The sequence below is a fragment of the Chelonia mydas genome, chromosome 7 (assembly GCF_015237465.2).
Source record: "Chelonia mydas isolate rCheMyd1 chromosome 7, rCheMyd1.pri.v2, whole genome shotgun sequence".
Taxonomy (NCBI): domain Eukaryota; kingdom Metazoa; phylum Chordata; order Testudines; family Cheloniidae; genus Chelonia; species Chelonia mydas.
The window spans coordinates 102,566,067-102,584,181 of record NC_057853.1 but is presented as its reverse complement, the minus strand read 5'-3'; the positions used below and the strand labels follow the sequence as shown (position 1 = coordinate 102,584,181).

At 41.2% G+C, this 18,115-nt stretch overlaps 2 protein-coding genes across 7 annotated transcripts in view; both read right to left on the bottom strand.

The window, feature by feature from the left end:
- The window catches only part of FAM53B (family with sequence similarity 53 member B), a 130,885-nt gene that overhangs the window by 95,629 nt on the left and 17,141 nt on the right, over positions 1-18,115 (bottom strand). For 3 of the 4 annotated variants that reach the window (XM_037903871.2, XM_043552492.1, XM_043552491.1), the window contains exon 2: positions 408-653. In XM_037903871.2, the coding sequence (XP_037759799.1) occupies positions 408-476 (69 nt within the window). In that variant the 5' untranslated portion in view covers positions 477-653. Of the gene's footprint in view, positions 1-407; positions 654-13,663; positions 14,028-18,115 lie in introns of those variants that run through there. The other variant, XM_037903872.2, reaches the window with a different exon arrangement.
- The window catches only part of EEF1AKMT2 (EEF1A lysine methyltransferase 2), a 47,941-nt gene continuing 46,328 nt past the window's right edge, over positions 16,503-18,115 (bottom strand). Inside the window, exons 8-9 of one of the 3 annotated variants that reach the window (XR_006292578.1) lie at positions 17,475-17,645; positions 16,503-16,714 (exon numbers count right to left, since the gene is read on the bottom strand). The gene's annotated coding sequence lies outside the window, so the exon portion shown is untranslated. Of the gene's footprint in view, positions 17,646-18,115 lie in introns of all 3 variants that reach the window. The other 2 variants (XR_006292576.1, XR_006292577.1) reach the window with 2 other exon arrangements.

Here is an 18,115-nt window from a genome sequence, read left to right as displayed (position 1 = left end):
TTCTTAACAAAACTGTTAAGTTACACAGTACTGACCCTTGCCACCCCCCACTTAATACTGCTCCCCACTTGCTCATCTTACTATTACCGGTGACCATCTGTTCACTGTTAGTCAGGCAACTTCTAATCCAAGCTATTCATCTAGTTGGTGTTTATCCAGTTTTTTAATGTGTTTATTCTATGGCAATAGATTGAGATTCACATATACTAAAACCACAGCATTCCTGTTATTTACTAAGGGCCAGATGCTCAGCTGGTGTAAATGGATGTAGTTCAGCTGAAGTGTCTGGAGCTACACCAGTTTACACCAACTGAGGATCTGGCCCTAAATTTGAAACACATATTATACAGCTACAGTGCAGCTATCAGCAGGAAGATAGTTTGTCATTAAGATTTTACATATCTTACCAGCTCAGTCCTGCATGTCACAGAGTCAGCACCTTTGTTTTCCAGCGTTTTGGTTAAGATCATCACCATGGTAATGAAATCATGCACTGGGATCCATTACAGTACAGGCAAAGGTCAGCATCAGCCATGTTCTAGCAACGCTTCTTTTTTAATGCATTTTCCCAAGTGAAAAGTTCAACAGAACCAACTCCCATCTGCTTCACTCACAGGATGGGTTGACAGTAGTTTCCAACTCTTGTTAACTCCCTGCATACACAAAAGAAAGACACAAACATTTTTCAAGCATTTTCACAAACCAGAGAGTTAAGTGCAAGGCTGTGAGGGAAGGATGGGAAAAGATGTGACAAATTTTAGGTGCTGTAGTCAATGAAACAATGGGCTACATATCAGCCTATGAATTGTGTAAAATTACTGCAATAATCTTGTCTTGGCTACTGGCTACTTAAGGGGAATATTTACTTCAAATTCATGTTACTTTTAAAAAAATGTCTTCAAGATACACTGCATCTCATTACCTTACTCTGTGTTTAACCACATTAGAGGATAGGAAATTTCATGAAATGTAAGATGCAAATAAAATGACATGGAGTAATGTAAGTATTAAAATGCATAAATATGTTAACAGTTCTTAAAATCCTTTTGGCTCTGATATCTATACTAAACTAGAGACACGGATATTACACAACTGATGACATGCACTGATAGGTAAAAGTCACATCATTATCCACAAAACACAGTCATTTTAGGATGCTTTCAAAAATTAAATATAGTGCTCTTCCACCACAAAGTCTGGTGTGTTCTACCTTCCTGTAGTTTCAGTATTTGTTCTAAAGATGAATAAGAGCTTTGAGCTCCTCAGATGAAAGGCACCATAGAAACGCGAAGTATTATTAGTCAGTAGTTCCAGGGATGTTGTAGCTACTTGAGCTCTACTCTGAACAGAGCTGGCACGAGGCATAAGCAGATTAAGAAATTGCTTAGGGCCCAGAGCAACTCAAGGGGACCCCCTATCGGTATGTGTTGAAGGGGGGGACGACTATTCCTGCTTAGGACTCCCAATGGGTTAGCACCACCTCTGACTCTGACTTAATTCTATCAGGGCCAAATCCTGAAATCTTCACTCAGTTTCTAATCAATTCTTGTGCCAGCAAAACACCCAGTAAATCCATAAGCCAAATTCTGAAATTCTTACTTATGGTCAAACAACTGCCCTATGGAGAAATACATGCATTGGGCCAGGGAACGCCATGTGGTTCCCTTTCTGGACTTTTCTCTGAATTCCTCTATTAAAAAGTGGTCACTAGGCTCTGTCCCCTACAAAGAAGAAATTAAGGTTCTGAAACAGGGATCCACCAAGGTCCCAGGACCAATCTCACAAAGGCCCTGTGCCTCCAAATCAGTTCTGGACATCCTGGGGCTCTGCTAGAAACTCCCAAGCTAGGGGTTTCCCAGCAGGGAGTGGCACTTTTCTGATTGCATTAACTTTCCTCTGATGATCTCCACTGCTTCGCACCCCCTCATGGATTCCTAGATCCACACAAAACCCTTGTGAAGAAGGCAATGGAGTGGTGGACTTGGCTGATTCCCCCTTTCATGTGGGGAGAGGAAGAGTTCTCCATCCACAAATCCCAAGGGCCACAATTCGCCACTCAGTCGTAGTTTACTTTTTACTTTAGTCTTTACTTGGGACTTTCACCTGACTAAAAACTGAATAAGGGCTTCAGAATTAAGCCCCAGTGTGTCTTAAAAAGAAAGAAATCAAGTAAGGCTTCCATGGTACTGAGCAGACTACCAAATATTCAGTAATAGTAGCCCAATCATTTCTCAGCTTCTGGCAGTCTCTGTGGCAAATTTACTGCTATTCAAAACCAGACAGATTGCAATTCAGATCTGATTATAGAAATCAGTGTTTTTCCTAAATAATTCCCCTAATCCTCTTTCACCATTTTGCTGTATTGTGGTTAAAGCAACTTAAAAAATAATTCATATAAATGATTTGAAAAACACAAAACCCTTATCTCCTAATATGCAATTAAAAAGAAATTGCTATATGAAAGAACAACATTTAAGAATATGTTGCTAAGCATTAAAACTCATTATGCACTGATATTGATTGGCTTTGCAGATTGTAAATCATATTTTCTTGTTTATTTGGATTAAAGTTTGTGGTGGATATTATTGAGATTGTTCAGTTAAAGACCAGCTGGCTAGTAAAAAAAAAAAAAAAAAAATTACCTACTATTGTCTTGTGAGAGCAAGGTTCACTCAGAGGGCAAAACTGGGGGGAGGGGAGAGGGAAGAATCGATACTTTTTTTTCTTATGATTTACCGTTCAAAAGGGCCAATGGTAGAGACTCAAGATTCTCACGTTAGATTGGTCAACTTAATGCACTGGTCGCTTCCACATAAATCTGTGACCAACCCAATGACCAGGTGGAAACTGTCAAAGCTAAAAGCAAAGAATTTCAGGCAATCATAATTACACATAATTATCCAAAATCAAACCACATATTTGTAATACAGATAGCCTGGGTTTGTGCAAGTAGTGTGCAATGTAAAAAAGGCAGAGTGGGGAGAGGCCCAGAAATCAATCACATCAGACTCCCGTTTGAAGAATTACGTTAGCGTGAAGTAGGATCCCTTTATTTCGCGCCCGCAGTGTCCAGATGGGGGAGTTATAGTGAAGCACTTCAGTGTGAGCTGGTATTCACACCCCCATAGTCCAAACTGCAGAGCAATGTAATAATAGGGCAACAAAGCCGCAGTCTGCCCAGTTGTTACTCTGCGGCACGCTGTTCAGAACTGCACGTCAATAGCAGAGATAGAACTCAAGTACTCCTATAAATGCACAGCCTCCTAAGGCTTGAGCTAAAGAAGAACCTGCTTAACCTATACACAGTATAGGGGCTGTGACCCACAGCTGTGCACTTCTTAATCTCTCCTGTAGCAGGCAAGCTACAGAAGCACTAACTAGCACATCCCAGTGATTTACATCTCTATATTACAGCATTTTAGTATTATTTATCGTATATGTATTTATATTCTGGTAGCACTTAGAGGTCCCATTCAGGGATGGGCACCCCATTGTGCTAGGCTCTGTGTAGACTGTGCCTGCCTTAAAAGAGCTAACAATCTAAACCTATGACATGGGAGCAACAGATGAAGATAAACAAACAGATGTGTGGGAAGGAGGACAAAGTGACATTGAAACAATCATATTTGGTATATAATGGCCTCCCTTCTGCTTAGCCACTGTCAAGTGTTTTATAGGCAGGATCCCAAAGCACTTTGCCAACAAATCCATATAGCACTACTAGAAATGCAGCCTGGCAAAAAACCAGCACACAGCCTGCCATGTCACAGTGGTGGGAAGGAAATTTGGGGGCCAGAACATAGAGGAAACTCTTACTGCTTACAAGTATTTTTGTTATGAAGACTAGTACATAGGCAAGGGGTGCCTAGACAAACTCTCACTGGTGTCTTGACCACTTATGTGGTATTTTATGTGATTTGCTGACTTTAATAACTGTAAAAAAATGCAAACTTTTCCTAGCCTTTCTTGGTCCTGTGAGAGAGAGGCCACTTTCTTAAAGAAAGCTGCTTTCCAATAGTCACTTAAACTTTGTGCAAATACAAGAGAAATACAAAATGCCAATCTCAAAGCTATTCTTTTCACAGGCTTACAACATTTCTGGAGTATGTAGTGTTTCTGTAATGCCACACTTGCAGCTATTTTCAGCCTATAGGAGGGGGTGGGAATCAGTTTTAAAATTAGCATTTCTACCTGTAATATCCCAGCATCTCCTTTGCTTGTGGAAACAGAGGAAACTTAGGAGACCCTACCCGGAACAGCTGAGGCTCTGCTGATTCATCTCCTCTTCCAGGTGATCCCCATGGAAGTCCCCACTACTATTTTATAGGGTCAAGTCTCCTAGATGTATTGTGGTTGAGCATGGAGCAGAGAATCATCTGTCCCATAAATGTCCGAACAAAGATCCATCGGCTAAAGAGATAATGCTGCCTTTGTTGCTAGGTGCTTTCTGTGCTGAGCCAGTAACCTTACAGAGACCAGTGCTTCCACATCAGCCCAACAAATGAAGGGCACTGAGCTCACTGTAGCTTGTGCTTTGCATCATCCTATCAATCCAGAGCCAGAGGCCTCACAAAATGCTAGGCCATCGCATATACCCCAAAAGCTTAAGGTTCTTGATCCAAAGACCTCATAAAGGCCTATTCCTTGACATCAGACCAGCAATCCAGAGGTAATCTCAGTAACCTCTAGTTACTGGTCAGTAACTTCAGAGAGTCCTCTGCCTTGACCTCTACATGTAACCAGCAGTGGGAGCTGAGCAATAACCTCACAAAGGCTCGTCAAGCTGGAAGTACTCATCCAGTGACATCAGCATGGCTTGTCCCTTGACATCGGAGCAGCAAGCTGCAAGTGCAGATCCAGTAACCACACAGAGGCCTTTACTTCAACACAGGCCTCTAAAGGGAAAGGGGCTGAGCCAGTAACTTGACAAAGATGCACACCTTGGCTTCAGACCAGCAAGCTAGAGGTATGAGAGAGCGCTTCCAGAAGCCTGTCTCTTAATATCATCCCAACATACTAAAGCTACTGAACTAGTGACCTCAATGAGGCCTTAGCTTTGACATCAATCCAGAAAACTTGAGCACTTGGACAGTAAGCTCCCAGAGGCCTGTGCCTTGGCATCTGCACTACAAGGTAGACTACTGAGCCAATGACCTCCCCTGACATTTGACCAATAAGCTAAAGTCATTCCCCTCAGAGATTCCTCCACCTTGACATAAGCCTAGCCAGCTAAAGGAGATGAGTCAATGATACCACAAAGGCCTATGCACTGACATCAGACCAGCAAACAAACACTGTTGAGTCAGGGACATCAGAGGCCTGCCCTTGAGAAAAGGCCAGCAAGTTGAAGTGGCTGAGTTAGTGACTTCACAGAGGCCTGAGCCCTGACATTAGGGATGCTGAACAAGGTACGTTGGCGTCAAACCAGCAAGCGAGTTGCTCAACAGACATTAAAGTAGGAGGGAGCTTGTGAGAGCCACAGCTCCCCGTCCTCCACTAACACGAGAAGGAGAGTTTTTTCCTCTCTTCTTTTGGGATTGGGGGTAAGGGAAGAGGTGCAGAGCTCCACCAGAGTTCCTCCTCTTCCTGCCCCTTCAGTGGCTGGTGAAATGAAGACTCGTTGGGTGGGAGAATCTGAAGTGGGAGCAGCAGGAGCTGGGACCTGGCTAGGAGTTTATAGGTCCCGTCAGTAGGTCGAGCAGCACCTAATTGGAGAAGAGCTGTCCAAGCTGGGATTCCCCTATCTGCCTCCCTTCTTCTGCAGAAAGATCTGTGTCCCTTCTGGTTCCCCCTCCCCTCAAGGGGGCAGAGAGGGAAAGAGGGAGAGAGAGCTGATACCAGCTGTCCATCCCCTCCAGGATGGCTCAGGGCCTGCTCGGGGACATAGATGATACCTTTCAGGTATACTTACTCTCTTGTTCTTGTTCTTTCCTGTGCCACATCCCATCCCACTAGATGGTGCAACAGTACTTAACCACGTGACATTAACACCAGTGCTGACTTACAGCCACCAGAATTGCAGAGCTCCCTCTCCAAATTTGATCTGCTTTAACCACGATCTGTGGCTGCTAGTGCTACTCAGCCAATGCCACAGCTCCAGTAGAATTTTGCAAAGTGGCCAGCCCTCCATGTGGATGTCTTCTCTCTCTGCTAGACTGCAGCTTCCCTGCCTCTCTCTCACCACCACGATCCACTGGGTTGGGAGGCCAAAGACCCTACCCATTCTGTAGCTCCATAAATCCCTCCCACTTCAGGAGACAGTCCCTGGGAAACTTCAAGATCCAGTTCACAGTAATGATTTAACTCTTTCACTGCTAATCTCTGTGCTGCCATTACCATTCTGTAGGCATAGAGAAGAGAGAATGGTTAAACCACAGGGCTTGGAACGGTGATATTTGCATTTTGGTTTTGTTCTGCCACAAACTTCCTGGGTCATCAGCGGTAAGTCATTTGATCTCTCCGTGTATCTGTTTCCCCCAACTATAAAATGGGGGTAACTATATTTCCCCTCTTTCCAGAGGTGTCATGTGGTTGAATTCAGTGTGTTTCTAAAGTGCTTTGAGATCATCAGATGGAAAGTGTTATAAAAATGCAAAGTATCATTATTATTCATTATAAGTAAGTGGAAAGTTAGGATGTACAGTGCCTGGAGCACTCAGCAACATTCAAACAGTTAAGCAAAGTTCCTTATTAATAGGGCATGATTTCTCTACTAATAATTATATTTCCCTAAGGTAATGATTAATGCTTCTGAAACAAGGTCCTATACACACCTAAGACTGCACTACCCAGGAGGCAGCAACAATGACAAGTTCAGGCAAAAGGACTCTTTCTTGGTTGGACATACTATGGTGTACTCTGTTCTGCGTGCCCCCAAGGCATCTTGGTCTGGCCGTAAGTGAGGATTTCAGAATGTGGCAACAGTATAATAATAATAAGCTCCCTATGTGCAAAAAAGAGAAACCATAGGGTCTTCTAAACTGGGTTTTAAGATCATCTGAAGTTCTCCTTCTGTTCAGGTCTCCCTCAGTTTGTCCACTCATGGGTGGTCTATTTTCAACTCGGACTCCTTTGTTTTAACTACCACTTGATGATAGATTTTTCAAAACCCTTGCCACCAAGAGAAAAGTCAAACTTTCCACTGAAATGTAATCTTTGGCTTCCCATCCTGCCTCATAACACTCCTGAGGCAAGGTGTGACCTGAGCACAGCCATGCCCTGTCATGCCCTATTCATGAAAACCAATGATACAAGAAACAGAATGTCCCTCAGGCTTTCTACCTTCTTTTTATTAACTTTTCTCTTTTTGAAGAAAGCCAGTGTATATATTTGTGTACAGTTTTCTTGTCTATTGTAGGTGTAGGCTTCAGTTTTCAAGTGGGCCGATGTTTCTAAAGAGACACTTATTTAGATAAAAACCAAATATTTTAAAACAATACATTTTCCTCAGCTGACATGAGATGAGGAGATAATATTCATACCTGGATCAAGATTAGGCTTAAGCTGAGATTAAGGCAGAACCTGAGCTAGAGTTAGATAGTGCTGACATCTTGTGAACTGTTCTGGTGAGATTTCATCACCAAACTGACTGAAATCTCACTAGACCAGTTAATCTCATTAGTTTTCCACCATCTTGGACTGAATCTGAAATAGATCTGGAAAAAAGGCCTCCTGCACTTTTGAGTCCAGCCATATACCAGAACCTCAGTGGTGGGTTCAGATCCAGAGATTCAAAGAGGAAAACCCCATTGCACCCAACTTTAAAATTCAAATGGAATCAGATGCAAGGAGCTAAATGCAGCCCTGAGGTAAGCAGGCACAACTCCACAGATTTCAGTGAAGTTCCATCCACTTACAGCACAGCTCAATTTTCCACAGCATTCCAACTTTGGCCTATTTCTATTTGCTGATAACACCTAAGTCTGTAATACTCATTTTGGGCCCTACAATCAGTTCTTGCAGGGTTCACACATTTAATCAGAACTTTCTTACTCTGCCTGTTCCGAGGTAAGCCTATCATAAGAATGCCTATCATAAGTGCACTGTCCCCACCACTTAACACACAGGAAGTAGCATGATAGTGCTGAGCAAATGAACCAAGAGATTACAAGGTACAAGCAGCTCAGAAGCAGACAGAGAAAAGACATATACAGGAGACAGACACTCCTCTTACCTCTCAGCAGCCAGGAGGAAGAAAGACTAGGCAGCACAGACTGGAGACACAGAGAGCCACTATAATCAGATTTCAGAGTAGCAGCCATGTTAGTCTGTATTCACAAAAAGAAAAGGAGTACTTGTGGCACCTTAGAGACTAACAAATTTATTTGAGCATAAGCTTTTGTGAGCTTGGGTCTGTGTTCACCTGTACCAATTGGTGAGGATATTATTATCAAGCCTTCCCCAGGAAAGGGGTGTAGGGCTTGGGGGGATATTTTGGGGGAAGATGTCTCCAAGTAGTCTCTTTCCCTGTTCTTTGTTTAAATCACTTGGTGGTGGCAGCATACTGTTCAAGGACAAGGCAAAGTTTGTACCTTGGGGAAGTTTTTAACCTAAGCTGGTAAGAATAAGCTTAGGGGGTCTTTCATGCAGGTCCCCACATCGGTACCCTAGAGTCTCCAAGGTGCTACAAGTACTCCTTTGCTATAATCAGAGTGTATCAAAGTGTGGTTGCCAAGTGGTCAAGGTGCTTGACTACAATCCTGGAGGTTGTGGATTTTAGTCTCACTCAATCTCACACTGACAGTCTGCTTCCAGTTCACCCAGCTGCAAAAGGAACCTGATCCATAGGTTAGGGAAGTCAAAGATGGCTGGAAGTGATGCTCACCACATCACTCCCAGCTGTACCTGTGGCTATGAAAACTGACATGCCTAATTCCCATGTCAGCCTGATGAGCCATCTGTGGCTCAGGGAAGACTTTAATGACATAATATTACACTACGGACAGCACAATGCAATGTCACCCTAAGATTCCTTTCCAGTGGACCTTCAAGGTTGAGTAGATTACTAAAATGGAAAGACATTTCAAAATATAATTTGCATTTTTGCTGCATATTTACTTTTCATGCTTTACCTAGCTCAGACAGTGAAACATCATGTTCTGGTTCTCCTGCACCAGCACAGTGCTATTATGTCCGGGTTTCTCCAGGCTGCATGGGAAAGTTTAGATCTCAGAACTGCTATAACCACTGAAATTTACAAAATAATTAAGCCAACACTTCAGTTCACATTGAGTCTGTGTAAACTAGTGGTGCAGCTATACTAGCTAGGAAAGGTAAAATAAAAGCCCAAACTATAGTCCAGTTCAAGTCCCTTTCTTCAGGGCTGGCTTTATTAACACAAAGATTCAAAGATAAGAACAAAGTCTCAGAACATGCGGTAACAACCCCCAAGGTCTTCCCAGCTTTTAGCAAGCTGGGAGAAAAGAGTCACACCTTTCCCTGTAGATAACCACTACTACAATAGCTTGTTTGCTTTTATATCCCCATCTTGATCACCCATGTGAAAGGCTCTTCTTGGACTTAAGGAGTATTTTTATGCCTTATCACAGTCTTATAAAACCCTTGCTTTCTACAAAACCAAAATTTTAGGCCTATACAGCTGGACAGTGTCCCCTTAAAACAGAAGCAGAAAAATCTCATTTTGTGGGACAATGGGAGAGAGTGAGTTTCATAGGGCTCCAGTGCTACATGTCATAAGGGAGGGTGTATCACTTCTCTTTAGTCTTCTTTGTGCTTGCTGTATTTCTGTGAGTATATTGCAGTTCAGTGGCAATAACTAAGGGCTTTCTTTTTTATAAAACTCGATGCAAATTTCATGTTTACACCCGTGATCAGTCCTTCTGGAGGCAAAGTGAATTACTTTTCTGCTCATGTTTGTTCTTTATACTCCACGACTTCTGCCAAAGGTTATTTATACATCCTGATTTCTTAGGACTCACTTCTGCAACAGGAATGCTATGGGCAGAGTGCTACATTACTGAGAACTAATTCATAGGCAAACTCAATATGATAATGTGTCCAAATCTTCCCCTTACCTTCTTCACATTTACTTTTTGGTATAAATTATGTCCCTCCCCAACTACCACCCAGCTGAATACTACTGAAAACCACTGGTCCTATAACCATACCTAGAAATATATTGCGGACATGGTTATATCTATCTTTAGTATTATCTCTAGCAACAGTACTAAGTTCATGGAAATTGGAAACATCAAGCAAATAATTTCCCCCATATTTACCATTTCTAAATTCAGACTGAGTGGAAGCACATGTAGTAGCCCTGACAGTTTTATAGGAGGAATCAGGGTTATCTTAAATCTGCTCTCTGGGACAATATCACAGCAACCAAGTGTTTGTTCTTCGAGCAAACAGCATTATGAGAAGAAGAAACCAACATTGCTAAGTGTCACGTAAGGCCACTAGGTCTTGTGATCAAACGCCAAAACAAATGTTCATGCTGTTTGAAGATAGAGGTAACCCGTGTTGAAACTTAGAAGTGAAGCCAACACCCTACATAATTTGTATTATTTTATCAATTAACATCAATGGCCAGAAGAGTTTCTTAAGGCTAGTCTACAATTTTTTGCTGTTGATACTGTAAATTAATGGTACATTTCTCTTGTTACTGTCAAATTAATTAATGAACAAATAAATTGTTGTACATGTCATCACACAGCAGAACCTCCTTCATGATTCAGAAATGTATTTCCTCTACCTACAATTTACTGGCCCTTCTTCATGGATCATGTCTTCGCTTGATTACAACTAGCTCTTTTCATCCACACTGCTCAGAGCGGTCTACAAAGTTGGGTAGCTATTATTGTCCCCACTTTACGGATGAAGAAACTGAAGCACGAAGTGGTTCTGGTGACTAGGGAAGCCTGGCTTTACTGGCTGATGGATAAAAAAAGCATGAAAGCAGTTAAAAAACCCTTCTAAAACATTTCTAAAATAGTATGTAACATATGTGGTATATATAGAATACAAGGTGGTGTGGCACAGAAGTTTTATCTGCACTCGCTTGTAATGACCTGTAAAACTTTGCCACCTGTGAGTAAAGCAGCTATCCCAAACTCATGTCAGTACAAGGATTCTGAACATGATATCAGACCGCACCATCACTGTTCTCTAGGGGAGAGATTTCTCCATGATGCAGAGGGCCAGTCAAAGGACCTCTGCACCACATAAGCTCCAAACCGGGGTGCACCAGGCATCCACTGGTGGAACATCCTCTGCATGCGGCAGAAAGGTCTCTGAGCTAGTCCCACATAGTCTTGTGTGCAAGGCCACAATAATAATAACAAAACCATTCTCTTTTATATAACATTTGTCATCAGTAAATCTCAAAGGACTTTATACAATGAGGGTCTGGTCCACAAAGCTACCTGTACACAGATCCAGTGGCATCACTACCCTGTGCAACTGTGCAGAGAGGCCATGGCCATTATTCCATCCTATAAACTGGAATGGCAGCTGCTCTGAACTCTGGCCTTGGGTTGGGGGGGTACATTCCAGCTCCCCAGCATCTGTGAACTCACCCACATAGATACGTGGGCTTTACGAAGGTGAAATGGATTTCACCCTGTATGGGAGGCAGGTAGAGAATCAGACTGATACTATAGGCAGATACTTAGATACTTTTAGATTAGATTCCATACTGATAGGAATGAATGAAAACTATGGAACAATTCTGCAACTGATATTTTGACAAAACAATACTGACAATACTTTACTCCCTCCTCTCTGCCCTTTTAGTCCTCAGAGTCCAGTTTAGCGCCCTAAGATCCCACATTTGCTCTGTCTTCTCAATCTCATAGTCCCATGTCTTGGCCACCATCATCCTTTCAGCCAACAAGGTCAGGGGGAAGCTCCTTTCTTAGCCCCTAAGTGACATGAAGCACTCTTTTGTGTATTTGCAATAATCGAGTTGGTCAGACAAAGATTCATTCGTGGGATTAAAAGGTAATGCCCAGTAAATGAAAGAATACCATACATTATGCTTGTAATGATTACAGTCTTAGTGCTGCTGTTCTCATTCAGGCAAATATTACTGTGGCCTCCATGGAAGTTTTGGGTATGCACAGAATACAGCTCCAAATTCAGCAATGAAACACTAGGCAAAACCCTACAATTTATTCAAAGTTGCATCTCCTTCATCAACCACAATGAAAAGTATGGAAAAGAGGCTCAACCATAGAGATGTATTAAGCTGTAACATATTTCAGCTACTATGCCATGACTCAAGGGAGCATGACCAATACTTAATATGACGTAAACATATACCACCCTGTCCTCCGTACTCTCTACCCTGAAGAATGTGGGCAAGTATGTGTGCTTTACCAGCAAACACAGATTTCAAACTCTCTTGTAACAGTGACCCTCTGTACAGAACAAATTCAAAAATTACTCAGCTGCAAATAATTTATCTCTCAGTAGAAAGTCTAATATAAAATCCATTTATAAGAAGAGGATACAGAAAATCAGAAATTGATCCTTATTTTACATTTTTATATATCTCAAAAACAGTAAAATTTGATAGATCTTGGAATACAGATTGCATTTCCGCATTGATTTTTTTAATAATTTGGTTGCTAAAAAACGTCAGTGAAAAAGCTGTGTTTAGCATAGCTGAAGTGATTGAACTAAGATTCAATTTTTGAATGAAATACTCTCATGGTAATGTTCCTTTGATTACTGCAAGAGTAAAATCAATTCAGGCATCTGTTTTGCTTTGCAAAACATATAACAGTGTCTGTTAAAAGAAAAGGAAAGAATAAATGAACCAGTCATTTTCATTTCTGAATCAAATCTCTTTGCTCATCCTAAGAATTGCCATCCACTTCTGAATCTGTAACAAGCTTTGTGAAATTTCAAAACTTTGTGAAATGTGATGGAATAAAAATACTTAGGTCCAGAATTTGCTCTTTATGTAACTCTTGAGTTAACTCTACAGAAATCAATAGAAATACTCCAAAGCTACGCTAGTGTAACTGAGAACAAATTTGGCCATTTGTGAAAAGCTTCCACATCACCATACTGCAAAATGTGACAAAATAGCTCTTTATATCCAAGTCCAACTCAAATATCTGCTTCAATAAGAAAGGGTAGGTGAGGCCAAGTCTCCAAGCTAAGTTCATCTTTTGGCAGCTACTATTTAGAAGACTGCTGAAAAGGCAACATTTTCCTTGTACCAGGGCAAGAGAGGTCAGTAAATGCAATCCAGCCGTTGCAAATAACATCACGAGTAAAGTTACAGAAAAATGAATGTGAGACATAGAAGGGAACAAGTAATTTTTACACCAGTGGCTCTCAAAGAGGAAAAGCAGTGGGGCTTCACTGTGGAAAATGCAAACCTCACTTCCACATAGCAGAAAATCACAAACTTAAAGATCATGTATGTGAACAATTACTCAGTTTGCAAATCTTATTTGACAAGTTTTAGACAATGTACAAGTTTCATTGTCCAAACCAAGTCCCCTGAGGCCAGATTCTACACCCATATTCTGACTGGCAATGGAGCCGCATATACACACAAAAATCCCCTCCCCTTTACACAGATTATAATCTCTACATGCAGCAAAACCACTGCTGAATATGGGACTCTAGGTTCAAAAGCATGCAGGCCAAACACCCTGCCCCAAAATGTCCATCCCCAACTTCTTACCTGGAATTTTGAAGGATTAGCTTTCCTTAGCATAGGAGGGTTTTCTGAAGAGTGCTTTATGTACGCAGTGCTCTGCTAGAATTTGGCCAGTATACTGAAGATTTCAGTCTCTCTTTGCTTCTATGACCAGATTCTGATACCCTTACCCGTGCTCACTAGTCCATTACTCAGTAAGTGGTTCTGCTGAAGTCAGCGGGACCTCTTTTGGCGTGAAGTGTTTTTACATCACACATAAGGGTGTCAGAATCAGGCACATACTCTTCAAAGTATAGCAGGTATGTCATCAGAGGATGGCATAAGCACAGACAGAGCTCTGCAACAGAAAAAAAATTCCCAGTTCCAAGTCATCCTGTAGATTTAAAACAAAAATTAGAAATCAACCAGCATTCTCACAGGAATCCAAATTGCTCCAGAAAATTTGTATGGGACAATAGTTATGTGCTGAAAGGTATAATTAAAGCTATAAATATTGTGTAATACTTCTGCCCAGTCAGGGGAGACTGTCCATGTGATAACAGCCATACTTCCCTAGAAGGTTTCAAACAAAACTGGAGGACTGACTAAATATTAATAGAAAGAGATTCTGATAAGAATGGAGATGTTAAAGGCTACAGTTCAAATAGATCCTCATTCTGTGCAATTTAGATATCTCAGAATCGGCATCTGAAATGATAGAGGTCCATATTCACTTTGATGTTTACTTCATTTTTTTTCTATTTTGGAAAACCCTGTATGATTAAAGTTTATTCTAATAATTATTTGACATGTGGTCCCATTTCCTCACTCTTTCAGGAAATAATTTAACTTCTGTAGTGGAGACGATAGGGGCTCAGTTCTGTGTATTTTGCCCCCTTTCTAGAGTAATTTAGGTCTGTTTCTGACACTCTGCAAAATAATTGATGAAGAATGTTTTCATTTAGGAGGAGAAAATCTACACAGCACAATAAAACATCCCTACCACCATTTTGGGGCCGAGAAAAGTATTTTACGTCACACAAGCCCAAGCTGTATCAGTCTTAGGCCTTGTCTACACTACTGGTTAAACCAGCACTGCTCTGATCGATGCAGCGGTGTCAATTTAGCAGGTCTGGTGAAGACACTCTAAGTCGATGGGAGGGCACTCTCCCATTAACATAGCACGGCGTAGACACCTCTGTAAGGCAACCTACGTTACATCGACTTCAGTTACATAACTTATGTAACTGAACCAGCATAATTTAGATCAACTTACAGAGTTAGTGTAGACCAGCCCTTAGATTCTCCATCTGTAAAATGGCTATAATACTTATCTACCTCACAAGGCATATTGCAAGGCTTGATTAATATTTGTAAAGTTCATTGAGACTGACTCAAATTCACAGTAGTCAATGAGAGTCTTTCCACTAACTTCCAAGGGCTTTGGATCTGGCCTCTGGAGAGCCTTGGATAAAAGATGAAAGGTAACGGGCAAGGATAAAGGATTGTTATAAATCTTTTCCCAACCCCAGTTCCAACTGTCTCCTAAACACTTTTCTAATTCATTTTACCTCATGACTTATTGTGTGTTTGGTCATTTATCTGAATCTGTTTAGATGGAAAAGCACAATGTTAAGGAAAAAGTAAAGTTTATAAAAAATATAGTAACCTATTACACCCAAATCTAGGATTTAGTTGTAAAATTTATAGTAGGGCAACCACAATCCTCCTGCTATTTCATTACAGTTCAGCATGTAGCTCTTTGCCAAGAAACAAGACACTACTTCTTTCTATGATAAGAGGCGACACTCCTTTCCACAGCATTCCTCTTCAACTTAACCATGCAGAACAGTGATTCAGCCTCACCACAATAAAGGGAACTGATATAACTCAGGTAGCTGTCAACTGTTGCGAAAGATTTCAATAAATAAAAAAGAACCACTTTAATTGCGTGGAGAGGAACAATTCTATCATGAGAATATAATTTTATCTTGACTTAATGGTTCAGCCATAAAAAAAAAAAAAAAAAAGCAGGACTATGAAGTCTTCCAGTTTTCCTGCCAGTGGTAGTGACACCATAACGTTTTGCCTGGCTAACAAGATAAAGATACACTTTCACAATTAATAAGTAAAAGACTTGCCTTGATTTAACACTTAAACTACACGTATAACAAAGGGCAAAGTAATAAATGCTGGTGTTTAAGAAGACAGAAGCTCTGCAGCTTTGCTTGGCTCTCTAACCCACATGATCTCTTCATTTATGTTTAACATCTTAATGCAAGAGAGAGGTTCTCCTCAAAGAAACCCGTATCACTCAAGTGGGGAGGATAATTGCCAGTACAGGATAGTTCTAGACTAAGCGGTTGTCCTCTACAGCTATGCTAATAATAATGACAGCTATAGGCAGAGCCAAAGATTTATTGTCAGAGTTCTGCAAGCACACCTTCAAACGAGCTGCACTGTAAACAGAACGCATGGCAGCTTTCAGTCATTAGGGATGACCAAGTGCAACCCCACTTGTGAGTTCCATGATTATCCCTAAATCACAAAAACAACAACGGTTACCCACAGTCACATATAAATAACTAAAGCAAGTAGAAATGGGCCTGAACCAAGTCCTGGTCCCAAACACCCCTGCACTTGGAGCGAGCAGATATCAAAATGCAAACCTTCAAATGCAAAATGCCTTCAAATTTTGCAAACAGCCCTGATCTTTATAATGAGCCAAACACAAAACCTTAAATACAAATATCCCCAAAGGCTGGGAGAGTTTGAAATCTAAACACAGACCCAGATCTGAATATTTTGGTTGGAGCCCATCTCTAGGTACAAATTTAAACTGAAAGAATTAAGAGCAATTAAAGGAAAATTATACACCATCTGGTCAGTGAAAAACAACATCAGTTTATTGTCCCCTTGCTCTTAAGGAATAGGAGTGGCAGGGGAAAGACTCCCTTACAAACAAACAGCGGAAAGGGATAGAGAGAAATGACAGGAGAGGGTCAGAGGTGGTTTGTCCGAGTCATCTCAGTTGCTGTTCCTTCTCGGATTAAGGACGTGGTGCTGGCAGTGTTTTTGCATTTTCCTTCTTGGCAACTGAAAGGGGAAAAAAGAGCAAAATTAGTAACTGCAAGCAGCAAATACCAATTGATGGATAAGAACCCAGCAAACTAGAAGAGTGTTGGGCTGCTACTCAGAGGTGGCAGCTATGCTTTCTAATTGACTAGACCATGAGGATCATGGACTCCTGCAAATATCTGATTTGCTATGTGATACTGACACAGAAACAGTGAAAGGAGACACGGGAAAACCCACTGGTGGCTTTGATCCCACCATTCAGGCTGCACGAAACTTCTTGTGGAGGACCATGATAATGGCACAAAAAGAATCACTCATATCTTAAGCCACTGGGAGATCTCAACTTAAAGTGCAGTTATGGTCAGAAAAATGATTGTAAAAAGGCACCTTCTTACTGAATAGACCTGTATTCAGAGTCTGGTTTATTCACTTTGGTGACAAAAATAAGATTTTACCACTTTTTACTCCCAGTAACACTTCAGAGCCAATACAGCTATGGGAGAGTGAGCAGATTACGTTCCAAGGGCATCATCTACAGAACTGTTTCAGCTGCAGACTCTTAATTACTAAGGATGCTGCACAAGCCAGGAAGAATCCAGCTTGACTTTGACTTCCCATATTGAGCTGGCAAATAGAAAAACTTTTTTCCCATAAACAGAATAAATATAGAGTCATTGAGAAACAATAAACTTGGAATCCTACCATGCCATTTTTACAGAACCACTTTTCAAAGCATAGGCACACTTCAAATATTACTTAAACCCATATCAATGCCTACCTTTGTGAAATGATGTCCATCTACTTACAGCCAGTCAATAATGCTCCAAAGGCAGAGAGTTCTTGGTGGACTCAGGACTTGCTTGCTCAGAGTTCTTGATGATTTATAGGAAGGAGTTTGTCTTGAGGAAAGCTTAAGCTGCAAAACTATACCTCAGAATGCAGGTGTTCCCTATAACAATGTCAAAGTGTCAGTGGTGATCACCAGAGAGGGACTGGATGGACTGAGAACTAGTGAAATTCACCTGCACCACCAGAGAATACAGCCTTTCACAGGACAGGATAGGACAATGTTAGCAAGCCAGATTCTTCTGTTTTCTTAAGGCTGAACCTGGATAGGCAGAGCTCTCCTGGCATTGTTGACTTAGTGACAAGGCGACATTAAGATCATAGAGTCTGGTGTAAAGCCTAGAAAAATGATTAGTCAGGAAAGTTCTAAAGTTCAAATGGCTCAGATGAACTAAGTAGACTGAATGATCTGAGTTTCTCAAACCTAGTGACCTATGAAGTATGTCATCTAGGCACAACAAGCATGCAAAACCCATTATTTAGTATAGATTCCATTACAGATCCCATCAGTATGGTTACAATCCGTAGGGCTGGAGACAGTTCAAAAATCTTAACTGCCATTGTCATAATTTG